At 46.1% G+C, this 18,296-nt stretch overlaps 1 protein-coding gene across 2 annotated transcripts in view; it reads left to right on the top strand.

Annotated features, from left to right (window-relative positions):
- Eaf6 (chromatin modification-related protein EAF6/MEAF6) overlaps window positions 1-17,297 on the top strand; it is a 37,590-nt gene extending 20,293 nt beyond the window's left edge. For both annotated transcript variants that reach the window (XM_075695418.1, XM_075695417.1), the window contains 3 exons: window positions 12,222-12,422; window positions 15,140-15,272; window positions 17,043-17,297. In XM_075695418.1, the coding sequence (XP_075551533.1) occupies window positions 12,222-12,422; window positions 15,140-15,272; window positions 17,043-17,058 (350 nt within the window). In that variant the 3' untranslated portion in view covers window positions 17,059-17,297. The remainder of the gene's footprint in view (window positions 1-12,221; window positions 12,423-15,139; window positions 15,273-17,042) is intronic.
- Window positions 17,298-18,296: the final 999 nt, after the last annotated feature.

The raw sequence follows: 18,296 nt of genomic DNA, 5'->3' as shown, positions 1-18,296 counted from the left end.
TCCGAGTGGAAGTGACGTTTTGTTTTTTAGCGTTGTTTACTTTCGCGTCGCTGGAGAGGCTTTAATTGCACCAGCTGCAGTTGAACTGTGAATGCAATTCCATCCAAGAACCACCGCCTATTGTAACCAGCGATCTGCTCATGTTCGCTGCTTCGTGTCAACCTGCGACCGGTTGTGGCACGAGCGACAACGTACAGTGGAATGTAGTGCCTGGGCGCTTGGAGACCACTGCCGTTTTTCGTACATTTAGAAAACAGTGACCGCGAACTACTACTTCAGCGGAATACAACAGCTTGTCCCCTTTGCATTCTTCTTATGGTGACTGCCACAGCTCTGCTAAGCACGCGCGGGCATCTCACCTTCGTCTAACAGCAGTCAAAGCGGAAGTTCCCGCAGCGCAACTCCAAGAAGGGCTTTAGCGCAAACCACAGATGGTGTGGATTGCGCTGCACGTCGTCTGCTAGACACTACGTGTTTATGTGTGTGTATTCAGTGTGAATATCTTTCAAGACCATTTCTTCTAGGGTTGTAGCACAGTTATAAATGCTGGTCTGCAATTCTCGATGGTGTACTAAAACATTTACAGTAAAAGCTCGTTAATTCGGATCTCACGGGACCGGGAGAAATATCCGAAGGCCGAATTAACGAATGTACAGGAAAAACAACATTAAAATCAAGTTGGAGGAGCATACCTTTATTTATTGAAGTATTTTGCAATAGTCGTCTGCTTTCTTGCACAGATTCCAGCTGACATCACAATTTTTCTTAACTGTTCCAAGTGGCCAACATTCTGCAAACTGTCAGAAGTGCTCAGGCAGACCTCCTCCAATATCAAGAGCGCCTCCGTGACTTCTCGTGAGGTGCGATGAGGTCGTGGCTGCACCTCCTCGTATGACTCTTTGTCTGAATCATGGCCTTCCCGGGCGCCCGTGACATCATTAATAATTTCGTAATCGGCCAGCAAACCAGTCGTGGTGACATAATTGTCAATTTCGATGTAGTGCTGAAGGGTCACATCTGTGGGAAGGACAGCATCGAAGGTCGGGCAGTCATCATCAATGGACTCGACTGACACCTTGTTGGCTACTGCCACATGCTCGGACCTCACAAAACTGCTGTGCCGAGAACAGTTGGTGATGACTTGCGGAGGTGTATTTTTCCACACATGGGCAATGATGTGCACTGTGCCGAGGAAGTCCACTTCATACAGCTTTCCAACTTCTGAGCATAAGATCATTCGCTGTAGCAGGTGCTTTCGGTACTTCAACTTCATGTAGTGAATGATACCCTGGTCCATTGGCTGAAGGGCACATGTAGTGTTGGGCGGCAAAAAAACTACCTTGACGCTCTTCAGTTCAACTGTACAGTTATGGTGCACTGCAGTTGTCAACAACCATAATTACCTTGCGGTCCTTAGATGTGAAGTGCTGGTCTAACTGCTGCAGCCAGCCTCAAAAAATACCCGAGGTCATCCAAGCCTTCCTGTTTGCTTTGTACTCGACAGGAAGGCTTTTGATGTTTTTAAAACAACGTGGTTATGCGCCTTCCCGATGACAACAAGTGACAAGTGCTCCGTGCCAGTCATATTGGCGGCAAGAAGCACAGTTATTCTTTGCTTGCACTTCTTGCCACCAATGCACGGGTCCCCTTGAAAGTCACCATCTTGTCGGGCAGAGCTGTGAAAAATAGAGAAGTTTGGTCTGCTTTGAACAAGTCGCTTCATTCATATGCGGCGATGCGCTCAAGCAGATTCACATTTTTCCACTGGGTGGTAACGCTTTCCTCTATGCTGGCCTTTTCGCCACACACACTTCTGAAGACAAGTTCGTGTCTTTCCCGAAACCTCGCAAACCACCCTTCTGAAGCTCTGAACGATTCAATGTTCATCATTACAGCGTACTGTATTTACACGATTGTAAGTTGACCACTTTTTTTAAATTTGAAAATCTGAAGTTGGGGGGTCGACTTACAATCGAAACCAAAACATGGCACTGCCAAAAAAAGCGAGACCAACGAGAGCTACAACGTAGTTACAATTTTATGTTTGCTCTGTGGCCCTACCCGTATCTTTTCGCTATTCCGTGTGTTTGTTCGCTTTCTGGAAGGGTTTTTCAACATTTTTTAGAGTTTTACAGCGCACGCCACACACACTCATGGGGGGGGGGGGTGTCAATAGTTGATGGAAGCGCCGCTGTTCCATTCGTGGCGGCACACTCAGAACGGCAGCGCTTGCGACACGAGCACATCATAATTGGATTTTTCCGCTCTTTCTGCACATGCGCGAGAAAGCAGTGGTTGCGAGAGGGAAATGTCGGGACTTTCGGTCCTTGAGATTTCTCTTCGCCTAAGTACTACGGAGAAGAAAGTTCTTGGCTGCGTTCGTCCCTAGCCGAGCTGGCAATGCAATCAACAGAATGCGTGGCATGGCCAAGATGAGTTTGTTGCTATTTTGTTGGGACGGTAGCATATTAAATTTTTATAGTCGCAGGGGCATACATTTGGAAGTGAGGTGTTTTCTCGGATGACTTTAGTGGCAAAGCATTACATCGTGCGATGCATTGTTCATTAGTGTCGTTAAGCAAGGTCAGCATAACGCACACTTCAGGAGATTCGCGGGAACGGAAACAGTTCATGAATTCGACTGCCGTGCTGATGCGAGTTCGTTGCTTTTTTTTTGCGGCGGTTTCATATTAAATTCTGATAGTCGCAGGGGGATACGTTTGGACGTGAGGCATTTTCTCGGATGGCTTTAATTGCAAAGCATTACGTCGCGCCGATACATTACTCATTAGTGTCGTTGAGCATATACCATACACTTCATGGGAATCGCGGGAATGGAAACAGTTTATGAATTCAACTGCCGTGCCGATGCATTAGTTCTGAATGTAACTGAGCATACAACACACTTGGAGATTCGTGCGAATGGAACATTTTGTACTCTCTATGTGAAAGTACTAAAACTTGCGTCGCCATGCAATTTGAGCAGTAGATCGTTGTGAGAGCTGTACAGCCACACTGTGTCCTGCGGATGAATACGGAACAAATGTATGCTAAAGAAAAATGGTCGTCATGCAATTTCATAGCAGTAGATCCTTGTGAAAGCTGTACATGTAGTAACACTGATATTGGCTACATGGTTTGTGCAATCAGCCAGCTCTTCCAGATTCAGAAAAGACATAAGACCGGAGGAAAATTTCTAAAACTACAAGACGGCAACCTGATTTGATAAATCATAGTTTGGATGTTTACAGTAGAAGCATCTGCACCAACGGAAACTAAGTTGCAGTAAAAGTTGGACTTCAGAAAGTAAGTGTGTCAACATTACACCGACGATAAACACAGTTCGACTACATGGATGACTTGCCTTGTATGAAAACATTGCTTTCACCTTTTGCTCTCCTGTTCGCCACATAAGCATTACGGGTTAAGGCGAAGTCTCACTGTTTAGTGCAATGCGTTTGACACTGGCTGACCACAAATGAATCTCTATCAATGTCGTATAATGAGCATTAAAAAGTTCTCTTCAGCTCCTACTTTGCGACTGATGAGTCGGCTGTGCTTACCTAGGTGCGGATCCACCTCCAGAGGGTCATCACTTAATTGCATTTTTTTTTTACAGGAGCGTGGACACCAGCATAAATAGTGTTTTTTGACTGACTGCACATAGGTTACCAGGCTTTTTATCAATCTTTTAAATCACCCACACAGGCGTACGTTGTCCTCTTCATTTAGTGAAGAGGGGTAAACATCGCCAAAATGATGCAGCTCAAATAGCTTGAACGTGTATGCGTTTTCTATCCGCAGTGACGAACAATATGGCACGAGCGTTGCACAATGTCGTTTGCCTAAAGTGAGCTTCGCCGTAAAGCACTAGTGTCGTGCAATCAAGCATGCGCAGTGCATTGCGGTGAAGTATACCAAGAGTGGAAAGCGGCCACTGTCAGAGGATATACTGTGATATACATGCGCACCTGCCATCACGTCTCCTGTCTCAGTAAAAGCACGGAGACGCTGAACAAGTGTACTGGCAGGCCTTCAGAGCTATTTCGCATGCGTTTGTAGCAATCTGAGCCCTTGTTTCGCCCACACAGAGCTCCCCGTATATGAGCTAGACATCGTAACAGCCGGGATTAGTAATACGCTCTCCTTCATTAATTACCCTTGCACACAAGCACCTCAGAATCACTACGAATCTGCACCACGTAGCCAATATCAGTGTTACTGTGTACAGCTTTCACAAGGGTCTACTGCTATGAAATTGCATGACGACCATTTTTCTTTAGCATACATTTGCTCCGTATTCATCCGCAGGACGTCGTGTTTTGCCAGTGTGGCTGTACAGCTTTCACAACGATTTACGGCTCACATTGCATGGCAACATAAGTTTTAGTACTTTCACATACAGAGTACAAAATGTTCCATTCCCACGAATCTCCAAGTGTGTTGTATGCTCAGTTACATTAAGAACTAATTCATCGGCACGGCAGTTGAATGCACAAACTGTTTCCGTTACCGCGATTCCCCTGAATTGTGTGGTATGCTCAACGACACTAATGAACTATGCATCAGCACGACGTAATGTTTTGCCATTAAAGTCATCCGAGAAAACGCCTCACGTCCAAACGTATCCCCCTGCTATCAGAATTTAATATGAAACTGCCGCCAAAAAACAAAAACGGCAACGAACTCGCATCGGCATGGCAGCCGAATTCATAAACTGTTTCCGTTCCTGCGAATCTCCTGAAGTGTACGGTATGCCGACCTTGCTAAACGACACTAATCAACAATGCATCGGTACGATGTAATACTTTGCCACTAAAGTCAACCGAGAAGACACCTGACTTCCAAACGTATCCCCCTGCGACTATAAAAAATTAATATGCTACCGTCGCATCAAAATAGCAACATCCTTACCTTGGACACGGCTTCTTTGCCTTGCCGGCCACGCATTCTGTCGATTGTGTTGCCAGCTCGGTTAGGGACGAACGGAGCTAACAACTTTCTTCCCGGTAGTACTTAGGCGAAGAGAAATCTTACGGACCAAAAGTCCCCATATTTCTCTCTCACAACCACTGCTCCTCGCGCATGCGCAGAAAGAGCGGAGAAATCCATTTGTGATGTGCTCATGCGCTTGCGGGGTGTATCGGTAGTTCATGGAAGAGCAGATACCCCACGTCACGGAGGAAGGAAACTCAGGAGAGGCCCTGACGTCACTCTTTGTGAAGCTAAAGTGAAGCCGGAAGTTGCCGTTGCTCGTGGCATTGCTCCGCCTATCGGGCCAGCTCTCCTCTCTTGTTTACATTTCTCGCGAAACCACGCCGCTCTACACGCAACCGGGCTGCTCGGGCGCGCGCGCTCCGCAGCAACACGAAACAATAGCGATGTCTCAATGCATTACCGTTGCCGAAATCGTGTTGAAAGAAGTTAATAATGAACTTCGCAAATTGGGCCGTGAGGTCGAATTGGATGCTTTTACTGGCTTTTATGAAAATAAACATGCTTTATCAGGCCAGCCAAATGAGCTATTCTCATCAACCGCGGGTACAGGCCCTGCCCAGTTCTTGCGCGATTTTAAAAAAGGTCACCTTTATCGTTGACTTCCACTTGCTTTTCTCTGCTTAGACTTCCTGGGGCGCTCAGACGATCTTGCGAACTAGACGTCTGGCGATACGAAAAAAATGTACGTATTCTCACTGCATTGCAAGAACGCACTGGAGACACGTACGACACATCGACCCATTTGCAATCCATTCAGAGTTTATGAGCACAAACATTCTCGCTTGAGGAATCGTCGCGCTTTATTGAACAAAGTTCGGGTGGCCACACATTACTACGACAGCGCGCCGGCAAGGAGGCAAAACGTCATTTCTGACTTCGCGTTTAAATTGTTTGACTGCGGCCTGAGGTGCCTTCTTAACACGGTAAGTGAAGCATCATGGAACCAAAGTATAGCCGGCGCAAGGTGCAGAACGGTACGCGCGTAGAACCGGCCGACGTGCGACCATGGAACAGCCGTTTGATGTGTTCGCAGGCGTACGTTCTGTGGAGCCTTGCCGGCTTTGCAGCGCATCCGCTAACCTTCGCTTCCCTGCGCTTCTCGCGCGCACAGATAAGATATGCCCACGGTATGGAGGATTCATTCCTTAAGTCAAAGCAGCCGCTTGTTTCCCATCTTCCAGGATGACGCGTCGGCTGGCAGGCACACGGTGCCGAGGGCAGCAAAATGCACATATTCGGCGTAATGCTCTCAGCACATGTATTGAGGTACACCTGTGCCGGTGTGCATGAACCTCGAACGCGCTTAGCTTAAAAGACTTCGTGCTGTCGCGAGTACTGCGACGAACAAGCAACAGTTAAGCAACATGTGTTTTAATATTCACAAAAACAAGTAGCTACTGAACACGAACTATGTATTCATAATGTACGTCTACGTGCCGCAAATGCACCCTATGCGCTGTCAAAAGCAGGAATCACTGACCTGCAAGGCGTTCATTTTACAGATTCTGAAACGCATCGGTTTCGGTGTGCGATGGCACATTAGCATGATTCCTCCAAAAGAGGAATATTTCCCGCGGATATTCCTTCGTCCGTTGCCATTTGCCGTCGCACGGTACATTGCGCACAGCGTTGCGTGCGTGTTCATTTCGCGAATTTTAGTTCCTCCTGTCCCACCTGGCCGCAGCAACATCTGGGAGAGCACGGTGTAGATAACGCAGGGCAACAAAACACGGAGACCAACGCAAACCTGCCCGCGCGGTGCCTTTGCCACGGTACGAAACCTACGGAGCAACACGTGTGAGTGCACAGAACCAAAACGAAGCCACCATTGTGGCCCGAAAGGCGTGGCCGCTACGGCAAAGAAATAAAAAATGAGCAAAAAAAGAGGAGAACCTACTACGTCATTTCCTCCACACTTTTCTCCTAGCGCTCGGAGGGGGTAGGGTCTCTCCTTAGTTTCCTTCCTCCATGCCGCACGTGAAACCCCTCAAACTTCGTAAAGTAGTGACACTCTCCTCCTCCGCCTTCACTCCTTCTCGTTTCTCCTCTCTTTCACATTCCCTCCTCGACCGCGGCGCCGCCTACGATGCTCGAGCGCAGCAGACGTCCTTTCGCCGAGTGAATGCACGCACAGCAAGGCAGTGCTTTTTAGGCGTTCACGTTGGCTTTCCTGCTCCACGTAACTTTGTGTACAGCATAGAATTTCTAGTGGATGGTTATAGAAATTCAGTAACGGCAGCTTTTGTTTCATTTTTTGATAACTATTTCTTAAAAAAGTATCTGAAGGAGTGTTAATGCTGTGTGTTGACGACTGCGAATGTATCGCATGCCCTACAATTAGGTACGCAACATTTGTCAAGGGCGTGTCGCAAGATTTTGTTGCGAATGGTTGTAAATAACACGTTTACGAACGAATGACATCTTGATTTCCAGCAAGCCCTCAGCCTAAAGAATCCGTGCCGACCTTACCATGTAAATTCGCGGCGCGTATCAGCTATGACGTACAAAGGCTAACGGAGATCACTGCTCTGGAGTTTCGAAAGTGTATTGCAAGCTATAGTGCTGCCAAGGTGCATGCTTGCCAATCTAAGCGCGCAAAGGCTCAGAGGTGGACGCTGGTGCTATTATGTTTCTCGTGTCTCAACGTCGACAGAAATACCGCGGCCGATCATCGAGTCGGGTCTCTGCATACACAAGAAAATAAAATAAGTTTTTAGCATTCGTGCGCGAAGCTGGAGCGCGATAACAATGTTTGGCTCAATCTCAAACAAGACCACTGTGGGCTTCAGTAATTTTTTTCAGGTTAATGATTTATCATGAATAACACTTCATCGTGCGTTGCTTCGTCCATTTACTAAGTGACGTACTTGTCGCGAACCGAGTTGCACTGAGGTGCATGCATTGAGGACGGTTGCACTCCCTCCGAAGTAACATTTGCGAGACATGACTTTTTTAGTGAAGTCATGATCGTGCAAAGAATCCCCCTGCCATGACGCGGCCGAAATTGCGGCAAGTGAAATGATGTTTTATCTATAGGTCAAAATGATATGAAATGGCATTCGAGTTGCAAGTTACAGTTTATTTTCACCATAGATGCATTACAGATTTGCCTTTGCAGTCACAAGTCCGTGTGCACCAGTTATTGTCTCATTGCGTAAATAAACGCACCAGCCTAATGCCCATGTCACACGGGCGTTTGGAAGGCCTTCCAACCGATAGTTAGTTGACTCAAAGGTCAAGTTCGAGCTGCTACACGGGCGGTTTCGAAGGCCGCCGAGTCAGTAGTCTATCGAGTCAATGGAGCACCTTACAACTCTATCAAAATCTCGATGGCCTTTGAGCAGCGGAAGCGGAAACAGCGCGAACATGCCCTCTCGTTCACAGTGTGCTCGTACTCACGGTTAGAAAGAATAAATTAAACCAAATGCTCTAAAGATACTATATATGGGTGTTATTCATTATTCAGTAAAGTGTTTTTCCACTTGACATGTGCGAACACCATGGCGAACAAACACCAAAACAGCATTTCCTGTCGGCAATGCTATCATGCTGATAATGCGCGTGCCATTGGTAATGCTATCATGCTGATAACGCGCATGCCGTTCGTTACTGGAAAGTACCGGGCTCGCAGCGTTAAAGAAAGGAAACACATGAAGGCAGATGACGATTATCGTTGTGTGGCAGAAGGGTCACTCCAAAGGGTGTACATAAACTGTTCTTAGAGTGAATACGCAAGCCTGGCACATACTATACTCCGAGAGACTCACAACTTACCTCGCATAGTTGCGCGGAGGAAGTTGGTCGGAAGTTCTCCCTCCCGATTCGGTGAAGCCATGTCTTTCTTCTTAACCAGTCGCACTTACCGGACGGTATCGTGAACAGATTTTTGCCTTTGCTAAAACTATATTGGCATCCGAATGTGCAGCAGGTCATGGTCACAGAAAATGACGTGAAGCGACGTCGCAGTTGCCACAAAACATCCTTCAAGGCGTTCACAAAATCAAAACAACACAGAATAGTAATGGAAGGAATGGCGCCAACAAGCGCCGCTTCTCGAGCAAAAATGACACTGGAGCGTGACTGTAAACAAACGAAGCCGGCGCAAGGGGCCACGTGATGCCGTTAGGCCAATGGTGACGCGGTGTCGGCGTCGGCCAGAGCGCCTAAGGAGGAGGCGACATTCTTCAAAGCGTGGCACTACTTTACGAAGTTTAAGGGGTTTTAACCACTCGCGGGTTTCTCTTTGCCTGTTGCGCTTGGCTTTCTCTATAGTTTGACGAAACGCATTGGTTTGACATGTTCCACTTGAATGCCGGCTACGTGCTACTTCTATGCTTCCTCAGTCGTCATGAATGCTCCAGTCCAGGCCCACTAATCATTCGGCACTCGTTCACAGCAGCGTTCAAGAGGGCTGCCATCTGTTAGGCCGAAGAAACAAATCGCTGCGCAGCGGGCCGCAAGTTCGATGTTTCTGAACGGTTGGTGCGAGAGTGGCGACTGCAGCGAAGCGAAATATTCACCTGTGACGGCATGTGAGAAATTTCCCACGTGCCGAAGTCTGGACGCCTTCCGGAGCTGTAGGCTAAGCTTGCGGCGTACGTCGCTGAAATGCGTGATCGGTCCCTGCCAATGAAGTGCGACATGGTCATGAAACAAGCTCGGATCTTCGCTTTTTAAGGACCTGCTCCGCCGTGAATACAACGAGTGGCTGGCAGCAGAAAACCACGAAATTACGCCAACCGGACCTGTCAAAAGAGCCTCCCTGACGGCTGCATGTGCTTGGGTGCATACGGCGTGGGCTGCTGCTCCACAAGATGTCTTGGTGCGGTCGTTTGCCAAATGTGAAATTTCGCTGGACGACGATGCGCTGTGCGACCGTAGCAACGATGACGATGGCCGCGCTAGTGAAGACGAGTAGTCCAGTGACGATGTCAGCTACTAATAAATTTTCTTTATCGAATGTGCCCTCGGGTATGCTCTCTTTTTTTTTTCCTGGCAAGCGATATGGGGGGGTCGACTTACATTCGAGTCGACTTACAATCGTGTAAATACGGTATCTCTTTTAGCTTGTGCCATGATGAGAGGTCCACTCAAAGGCAGATGCGCGTAGTGACAGTCAGTAACCCACTGATGTGCACTGTGGGTTACTTTCCTGCGATGGCCCCTATCAACATCACTACTGCTGGCATTTGTGCTCTGATCGACAAACTAAACTTGTGCAGTGCTGCCGGGCCAGACAACATCACTGTGAAGATATTAAAACCTACAAAAAATGTATCTTCTCATTTTCCTAAAAATAATCTTTGATCAGTCTCTTGCAAACAGTTCTATACCTAGTGACTGGAAAATTAACAAAGTTGTTCCTGTGTTCAAGGCTGGCAGCCGGAGCGACCCGTCGAATTATCGTCCTATTTCATTAACTTGCATACCATGCAAATTTCTTGAGCATATTATATACTCACATATTGCATCCCATCTGAATTCCAACTCCTTCTTCTTCAAAAATCAGCATGGCTTTCGTCATGGCTATTCATGTGAATCATAGTTATTTGAATTTATCATGGACCTTCACAGAAACCTTGATTCTTTGTTCTAAACCGATGTCATCTAGATTTTTCCAAAGCATTCGACCATGTCCCACATCAACGTCTTATGTCCAAACTTTCAGGTCTTCACCTTCACCCACTTGTTTTAGACTGGATTCACAACTTTCTCACAGCTCACTCTCAGTTCACCGTAATAGGTGGACTTCTTTCAAATTCTACTTGCGTCACCTCTGGCGTACCACAGGGGTCTGTGTTGGGTCTGCTTCTCTTAATTTTTAATAATGACCTCCCACTCAACATCTCATCCACCATCCGCCTTTTCGCAGATGATTGCATTATCTACCGGCGTATAAATACTAAAGACGATCAAGCTGCCCTCCAGAATGATTTCAAGCTTATTGAAAATTGGTGCACATTGTGGTGATATAACTAAATACTAAGAAGTGCAGTTTTATGCAAATTTCTCGGAAGTGCTCTAATTTAACTTATCCTTACTCTTTATATTCTGAGGAGCTATTGCAGGTAGAATCTTATCGTTACCTTGGCATCACAATCAATAGCAAATTAACTTGGTTGATCATATTACAAAAATGATGGCCGACGCTTCACGTACACTTGGTTTTATCAGAAGATCACTTCCCACTTCCCCCGCTAACATACGAAAACTGGCATATGAAGCTTTTGTCTGCAGTAGGCTTGAATATGCATCCGAAATCTGGAGTCCTCATCAGTCCTACCTAATTAACATGCTTGAATCCGTCCAGAACCGTGCAGCACGCTTCATATCGTCGATGTACGTCTTTCATTCCAGCGTAAGCTCCTATAAATCATCACTTGGCCTCAGTTCCTTAGCTCTCAGACGAAAAGTCGCGTGCCTTTGTTTATTCCATAAGTTATATTTCGATTTACCCCATCTGCGTGGTTCCCTTATATCTCCTCCCATTCGTACATCGCGCAGCCTATTCAATACAAAGAGCGTCCAACGACTTCATGGCTCCACTAATGCTTTTAACAAGTCCTTCTTCCTGACCGCAATTGAAGAATGGAACCTGACGCCCGATTCGCTAACTAATGAGCACGACGCGGCAAGGTTTAAGGTGATGATGTTAAATCATCTGGGTTGACATGTTCTTTTTGCTACGATTTGTGTTCATATGAACTTTATCCTTTTTCCTGTATTGAGTTTTTTGTTTTCTTCCCCTGTAACCATTGCGTACTCGCCCTGCTGCCCTAACCATTCGCTGACGTGTGTGGTGCTTGTAGCATAAAGGCGATATTGACAAGCTATCGCTTTCTTTGCTTCTTTTAGTGTCTCTGTGTTGAATTGTTATATTTTTATTACCTTTGTTTTTATTATCTACCTTGTACACGCTCCCCCCTTATGTAATACCCCAACAGGGGCCTTTAAGGGGCAATAAATGATGATGAGGATGATGTTAGCACTGTTGCACAAGTGAATGCTGTTCCACAATTCTTTACCTTCCGCAAGAACGGCAAGGTACAAGGAAGATGAAAGGTCTTGAGGCACACGCACAGAAAGTCGACAGCTTTGAGTGTGCCAAAGATAGCTTTCTACTGTAAAATGGAAACTGTGTTTCCTCTTCCAACTGTTTGGTTGACGTGGATTCTGTGACGTCATGTAGTCGCCGGTGCCCCTGGCATCTTCTTCATCCCCAGACCGCACCAACAGTGAGTCCGAGTCACAGAACCAGCAGAGTGGCAGCGAGGAGAATGGGCCTGTGTCCTCCTCCCTCTTGGCGTCACAGGGGGGTTCCACTGTAGCCGGCAGTGGTGGAGGTTCAAGCAGCAGCACATCCAGCAGCAGTTCTGGCGGCGCTGTCAACGGTGGGCCTGGCGGGCCACAGTCGCCAAACCCGGGTGCGTTGCGGCTTTTTCCCGGCTTGTTTGATCAGGCTAACTTTTTGTGCCGGGGAAAAGCACATGGCGCATTTACATGAATGCAACAGGAGGATATCACATTTCCTAGTGCATCATAGTAATCCTATGTGACTTTATTTATATGTTGCACCTCTCTCTTCATCCAGAACAGACTGGAAACTGTTTCCAGCAACTGCATTTTGCTGGGAAAAGCACTCACTAGCAGCCGTTTCACGTTTAATCCGGTGCATTCTTGTCCGAGTCATCTCCGTTTTTGTTGTGTATCAACTATCTGGCCTTGTTCGCAAAGCAGCCAGTAAAAAGGAGAACAGATGCAAGGAATAAATCATAGTAGATGAGCTCTGCCTGAAATAAATAAGCCTTGTGCCCCCAAGGAAGGTATGTAGGACAGCAATAAAGATCGGGCACTTTTTCTCTACATTTGAGGTTGCGCTTGTAACATAGTGTGAGGGTCCACTTGAATGTTGGCCCGCTCAGCTTGGATGGCTCCCAGAATGCTCTAGAGATGCACGTACCCATGGCCATAGGTTATGTGCCTATACATACCGCATTTGCGCAATTCTAACGTGCACTTCGTTAAAATAGAAGGTGCATTCAAATTTGCATACACGTTAAAATCCTAACTTACTCTCAATGCAAGGTAGCTGGCCCCACTGCCATTGAATGGGTCATATGAAGAAAGTGACGCTCGGAGACGATGCAAGGTGGATCCATGGTGAGTGGGATGACCTCCTGCAGACGATGGTTGCAGGAGCCTCCAGAAGTGTGGCATTTCCACTGCATTAAATGGAACTGAAGATAACTTTCTGTGGTCGGTAGACAGCGAAAAGGAGATGTCGTCGTACTTCGAGAGTCACTAGAGTCACTGAGATTCAGCTGTGTGTATGTCTGTGTGTCTTTGTATGTTCGGTAATATTGTTTCAACATGGTATGCATAGACTCGGGTTTGTTAATTGATGTGTGTGGTAGAATTGGCACCAAGTAATTTTTTTTTCTTATATTTGGGCGGTAATATACCTGCGCATCACATTTGGTGGTGCAATAGAATTGTTGAAATACGGTGTATACCTGTTGTGCCATGTCACCCGAGCCAAACTTTGAAAACATGCATATGCCACGTAGCTTCACAGAACCATGGTGATGTTGTTTGTCGTCACTTAAAGATACTCAGATTATCTTTTGCATTCCACCTAATTACAGAATTAGTCGTAATTAATTAATCAGCTTCTGAAATATAATTAGGCAAAAATAATATTATAATTAAGCAATTAGCCCTCAGCCAGACCATGCTAGACGCTCGCAGAATGCCTTCTACTCACACTCAAGAGAAATGTGTGGGTGCAAATCCTGTTTTCAGTCGTTCAGCAGACAGAATTTTCAAGTTCTTGGTTTTTGAGCTCCTCAGCATTATCTTTTATGTGTTCTGCCGGTGCACCCAACACACTCCACTGTTATCACCCTTGGCAATCGCTCGTCATGTCTTTGAGAGACGTGAGTACCGAATGAAGGTACTCACGTTTGTTGCAGGGCCATAGAAATCGTCACAAACTTGTCTCACTAAGATTCAATACATGCCAAACTGGCTTCACCATGGCTGGCTTGCTTTTTGCTAACTGCTTCACAACCCCAGGTGCGGCGAGCATGTCTCAAAAGTATCCCAGTATGTTACGAAATTAATTAGAATAATTTTTGGGGTCAGTGAATGCGTCACAAACTTGTCCCAGTAAGATTTAGTACACGCGAAACTAACTGCGGCACACAACCGGGCTGCTTTTCGCTAACTGCGTCAGAATGCCTGGTGCGGCCAGTGTGCTTGAAAAGTACCCCCCAGAAAAGCTAAATTAGTTACAATAATTTTCGGGGTCAGAAAAAGTGCCAAAACTTGTCCCAGTAAGATTCAGTACATGCGAAACTGCGTCACACGGCCGAGGTACTTTTCGCTAACTGCGTCACAAAGCCGGGTGCAGCATGTGTGCCCAAAAACTACTGAAATAATGATATTAGGGTTCGTAGAAAGTGTCACAAACATCTCCCAGTACAAGTCATTAACTCAAATTAACTACGCCAGGACAGCCGAGCTGTTTTTCACCATCTGCATCACAAGTCTCGGTCCGTGCCATGAAAGCCAAAATTGCTTAAAATGCATCACAGACTGTCAAACAAAATTTCTCACCTTGCCGTAATCTAATAGTGCAGTGGTGCCATGTCAAAGTGCAGAGGGAACACAAGAATACGCCGGAAGCCCAACAAACATGCTACATCCAAAAGAGGCGGGTTGCCGAACAGGCGAACTTCACATGTGCAAATGGCCTTGCTGGCTTCGGTGGCCTGTCTGGCGCATGACACATGCATCTGTCGTGCCTGGCATGCCACTAGCTTGTTTCTAGGTAGCGCAAGAAATGTAAGTCGCAAAGTATAAGTTCATTTATACGCAAAACTTCTTAGTTCTAGCAAGAAAGAATAAAAAAAATGAAGTATTGTCTGTAAGGTTATTTCACATTCCTTTTTTTTCCCGATGCTTGCGTCACCTAACGGATGGGATTAACACTAGCCGTGACGTGTTTCCTGTTGCCAGTTTTCGTCGAGTGTCCCCTCTTGTTGAATTTTTTTTTCTCTATGGCTTAACCTTTTTGAGGAACTGTGCGAGAGCTTGCTGTATAACCAGGTGGGCATTTCTTCTTTCACATGACATGCAGGTGCCAGGTCACACAAGGGAAGCCTGCCTCAAGCCTCCATGGCTTCCCAGCATCATCATCATCAGAGGGGTATGGCAACACCCTCATCCTCATCCGCCGGGAGCGTCAAAAAGTCGGCAAAAAAGTTCCGCAGGTGGGACTTCAGCTTTTCATGAGCTCTGTTACAGCCAACACTCCTTTACTTGACACAAAGTTTTCTAACTTCATGTGGGATTCTTTGTGGCTGTTCAAAATCGCTGCTATAACCTGTACAGTCAAGAAGTGATTTTTTGAATGCCCAATGTTTTCCACACGCCCGATAATTCGGATGCCTTAGCGGCACTGCCACACCACAGAGTCAATCTTTAAGGACGTGTGAAATTTTGGATGCAAAACCCCTTCGCCGTCTGATTTTCCGTACTTTTTACCATGGCCGCAGATTGGAAACGGCAATAATCGAAGCCACCACTGCCGGCAATTTTGTTATTTCACCGCCTCGAACTGGCGCTCTTGCACGCAGATCCACTGGCAGCCATAGTCACCGCGGAAATGTCCGAAAAAGTGAATGCATGCCTTTTACTGCCCCCAAGGGCTCAAATTGCCACAGGCACATCTGAAACAGCTCGAAAGGCCTGCCAGTACACTTATTAGTCATGTTATTGATCATACTGTGACAGGAGATGGCTGGTGTACACATGCACAGTAATCAAAGAACGCATACAGTATCCCGTAAAAGTGGCTGCATTCCTCTCATGGTAAGCTTTACTGCAATACATTGCACATGCTTTACCACGTGACGTTACGGTATCGCGGCGAAGCTGACCTTCAGGGACCGGCATTATGCAACATTTGACTGTTGGCGTATTTTCTGCACTTCTAAGCCATCAGCGAGGAAGACAAAGGCAGGTGACAGTGGCGAATTCTTTTAATGAAAAACATGGCACTCAACAGCAGGAAGCTTGGCGGTGAATGTCAAAGCAGCTAGGCTTAGCATTGCCGTGTGGGCTACGCCTGCTAGTGGATCACTGTGCCGGAGCATTGGTTTGACACTGCGATATAATGAAAGTGGCGGTAGTGGTGACTTCGATTATTGTCGTTTCGGACCTGTGGTCAGGCAAAACGTCGGGAATATAGGACCGCGAAGGATTTCAGCTTCTGAAATTTCAGACGTCCTTATACATTGGCTTTGAGAGACAATGGTGGTGCCACGAAGGTAACCGAGTTATGAAGCGTGTTCGAAAAATTGTGCATCCGAAAAATCAATCGTTGACTGTAACTAATTATTGAGCTTAGGGGGGTTTAGTGGCCCATTGAAGCGATCACACCACTTCCATTACGATAGCTTATTCAAGAGACAAGTTTTTATATGCTAAGCTAGTAACAACTGAGCCACGTTACATGTTTCCAGCATTCCCAAGATTTGCGTGCGTCGCAGGGTGAACTGGCATAGTTGTTACTGCACAAATGTCATGTAGTGGTCCGTAGACAGTGATAGAATTGTATCTGACAGTGACAGCGACAGTCGTTAAGTGTGAATAAAAAAACAGTAGTGTGTTGAATTGGCTGGTTGTATTTCTGCAGGTTGCTTCCTTTCCTGATTGCAAAAATTGCTGGCATGCTAGTTTTTTCTTGTCGTAAAATTTAGTGCAGATTAAATTTTCGGGCACACATTATTTCTTACTGTAAACACATAAAAATTGGGTGCTCAGATTTGACATTAGAAGCAGGCAAACACTACAGCATGTAATCAGTCACCATACATGAATGTGCTCCACAGTGCTGTGATATCGCTACCATTGCACGTTCAAATCAAGTGATTGCGATTGACTGGCAGTGGTCTTTTTGTGTACTGCTTGAAATTTGTGATGCAAAATCTACATCATTCCTTCAGATTTCTCTTGAAAATTATGTTGGTTTTTTTCAGGGCTGTCGATGAGTGAAGAGGGGTGTAGCTTGGGCCCGGAACATGATCAAGGGTATCCATTCTTTTTACCGGCCATAACCTTGGCACCAGTCATGTCATCATCATGGAAGAGCGGCTTTGCAGTATGGCTTGTGTCACTACTGCAACGGAACCACATGGAGCAGAGCCTATAAAAAACTTGTAAATGAAATGTTGCATTGTACAGCGCAGATGGTAGCCTTGTGTAGCTGCTGCATTAAAGCCATCGTCCCATTACGACTTTAGCTCTGTGACCTTCTTTGTAGCCCCTCCTTGTGCAATGTCTTAGTGAAAATTGATTGAGTGAAGAAATGTTTCATTTTTAAAGGGATGGCTCTCTGGCTTAACACGAGGAGTGAGGAAGGCAAGAAAGTGCGTTTGAAGTGGGGGGTGCCCTGCAAGGAGCATGGTCTGCAACTGGTGCACTTTATTTATTTGAATGTAGACCAGTACTTTTAAAAAATAATGTGCGAGAGTGGGGGTTCGGCTTAAGCTCAAGGATGTGGTTTGAGCACAACCGCTAGAAACTGCTAACTGCAAGAAGGCAGATGCCGAAACTGCTAACTGCAAAAAGGTAGATGCCATGGGACTGAAAAAGACGTTGCTGATTTTATCAGAATACAACGATGGAGAGCATATTGACGGAGGCTGAAAACTTTTGCAAACATTCAGGACATCGCTCGAAACAAATTCAAATGCCTGTCTGCATTGACATGCTTTTGACATGTCTACTGCTTAGGTAGTGAACTGGATTGTGGTGGCCCACATTGAATAAAATTCCAGCCAATCAGATAATGCAAGCGTTCCAAAAGTGCAACACCGTTGATATGTTGTTATCCCCGTATTCAGGAATGCAACTTAAGTCGAAGCCCATGCTTGACTTGATTTAAATGACGCCTGGCGTTAACATGTTCAAAGATGCTCACTGCGTTTCCTTCGGCATGTTCACGATAGGCGTCACTTAGATGAAGTCAAGCATGGGCTTCAACTTAAGTTGCATTTCTGAATATGGGGGTTAGTGTTCTTTTTATTTGGTTTATTTATTTATTTACCCACAGCGCCACAGTGGCATTACAGTGGGGTGGTTGTACAAAAAAAATATTACAAGGGCAGTCACAATGACGATGCAAACACTTCATTGTCAGTAATATTAACAAGAAATGAAGATAAAGCATTCCATTCTCGAACAGTGTGAGGAGAAAACGACATCTTGAACATATCGGTTCTTGACCTGAA

This window comes from Dermacentor variabilis, chromosome 6 (assembly GCF_050947875.1).
Source record: "Dermacentor variabilis isolate Ectoservices chromosome 6, ASM5094787v1, whole genome shotgun sequence".
Taxonomy (NCBI): Eukaryota; Metazoa; Arthropoda; class Arachnida; order Ixodida; family Ixodidae; genus Dermacentor; species Dermacentor variabilis.
Note: the sequence above shows the minus strand (reverse complement) of the source record. Positions and strands in the feature narration are given on the sequence as shown.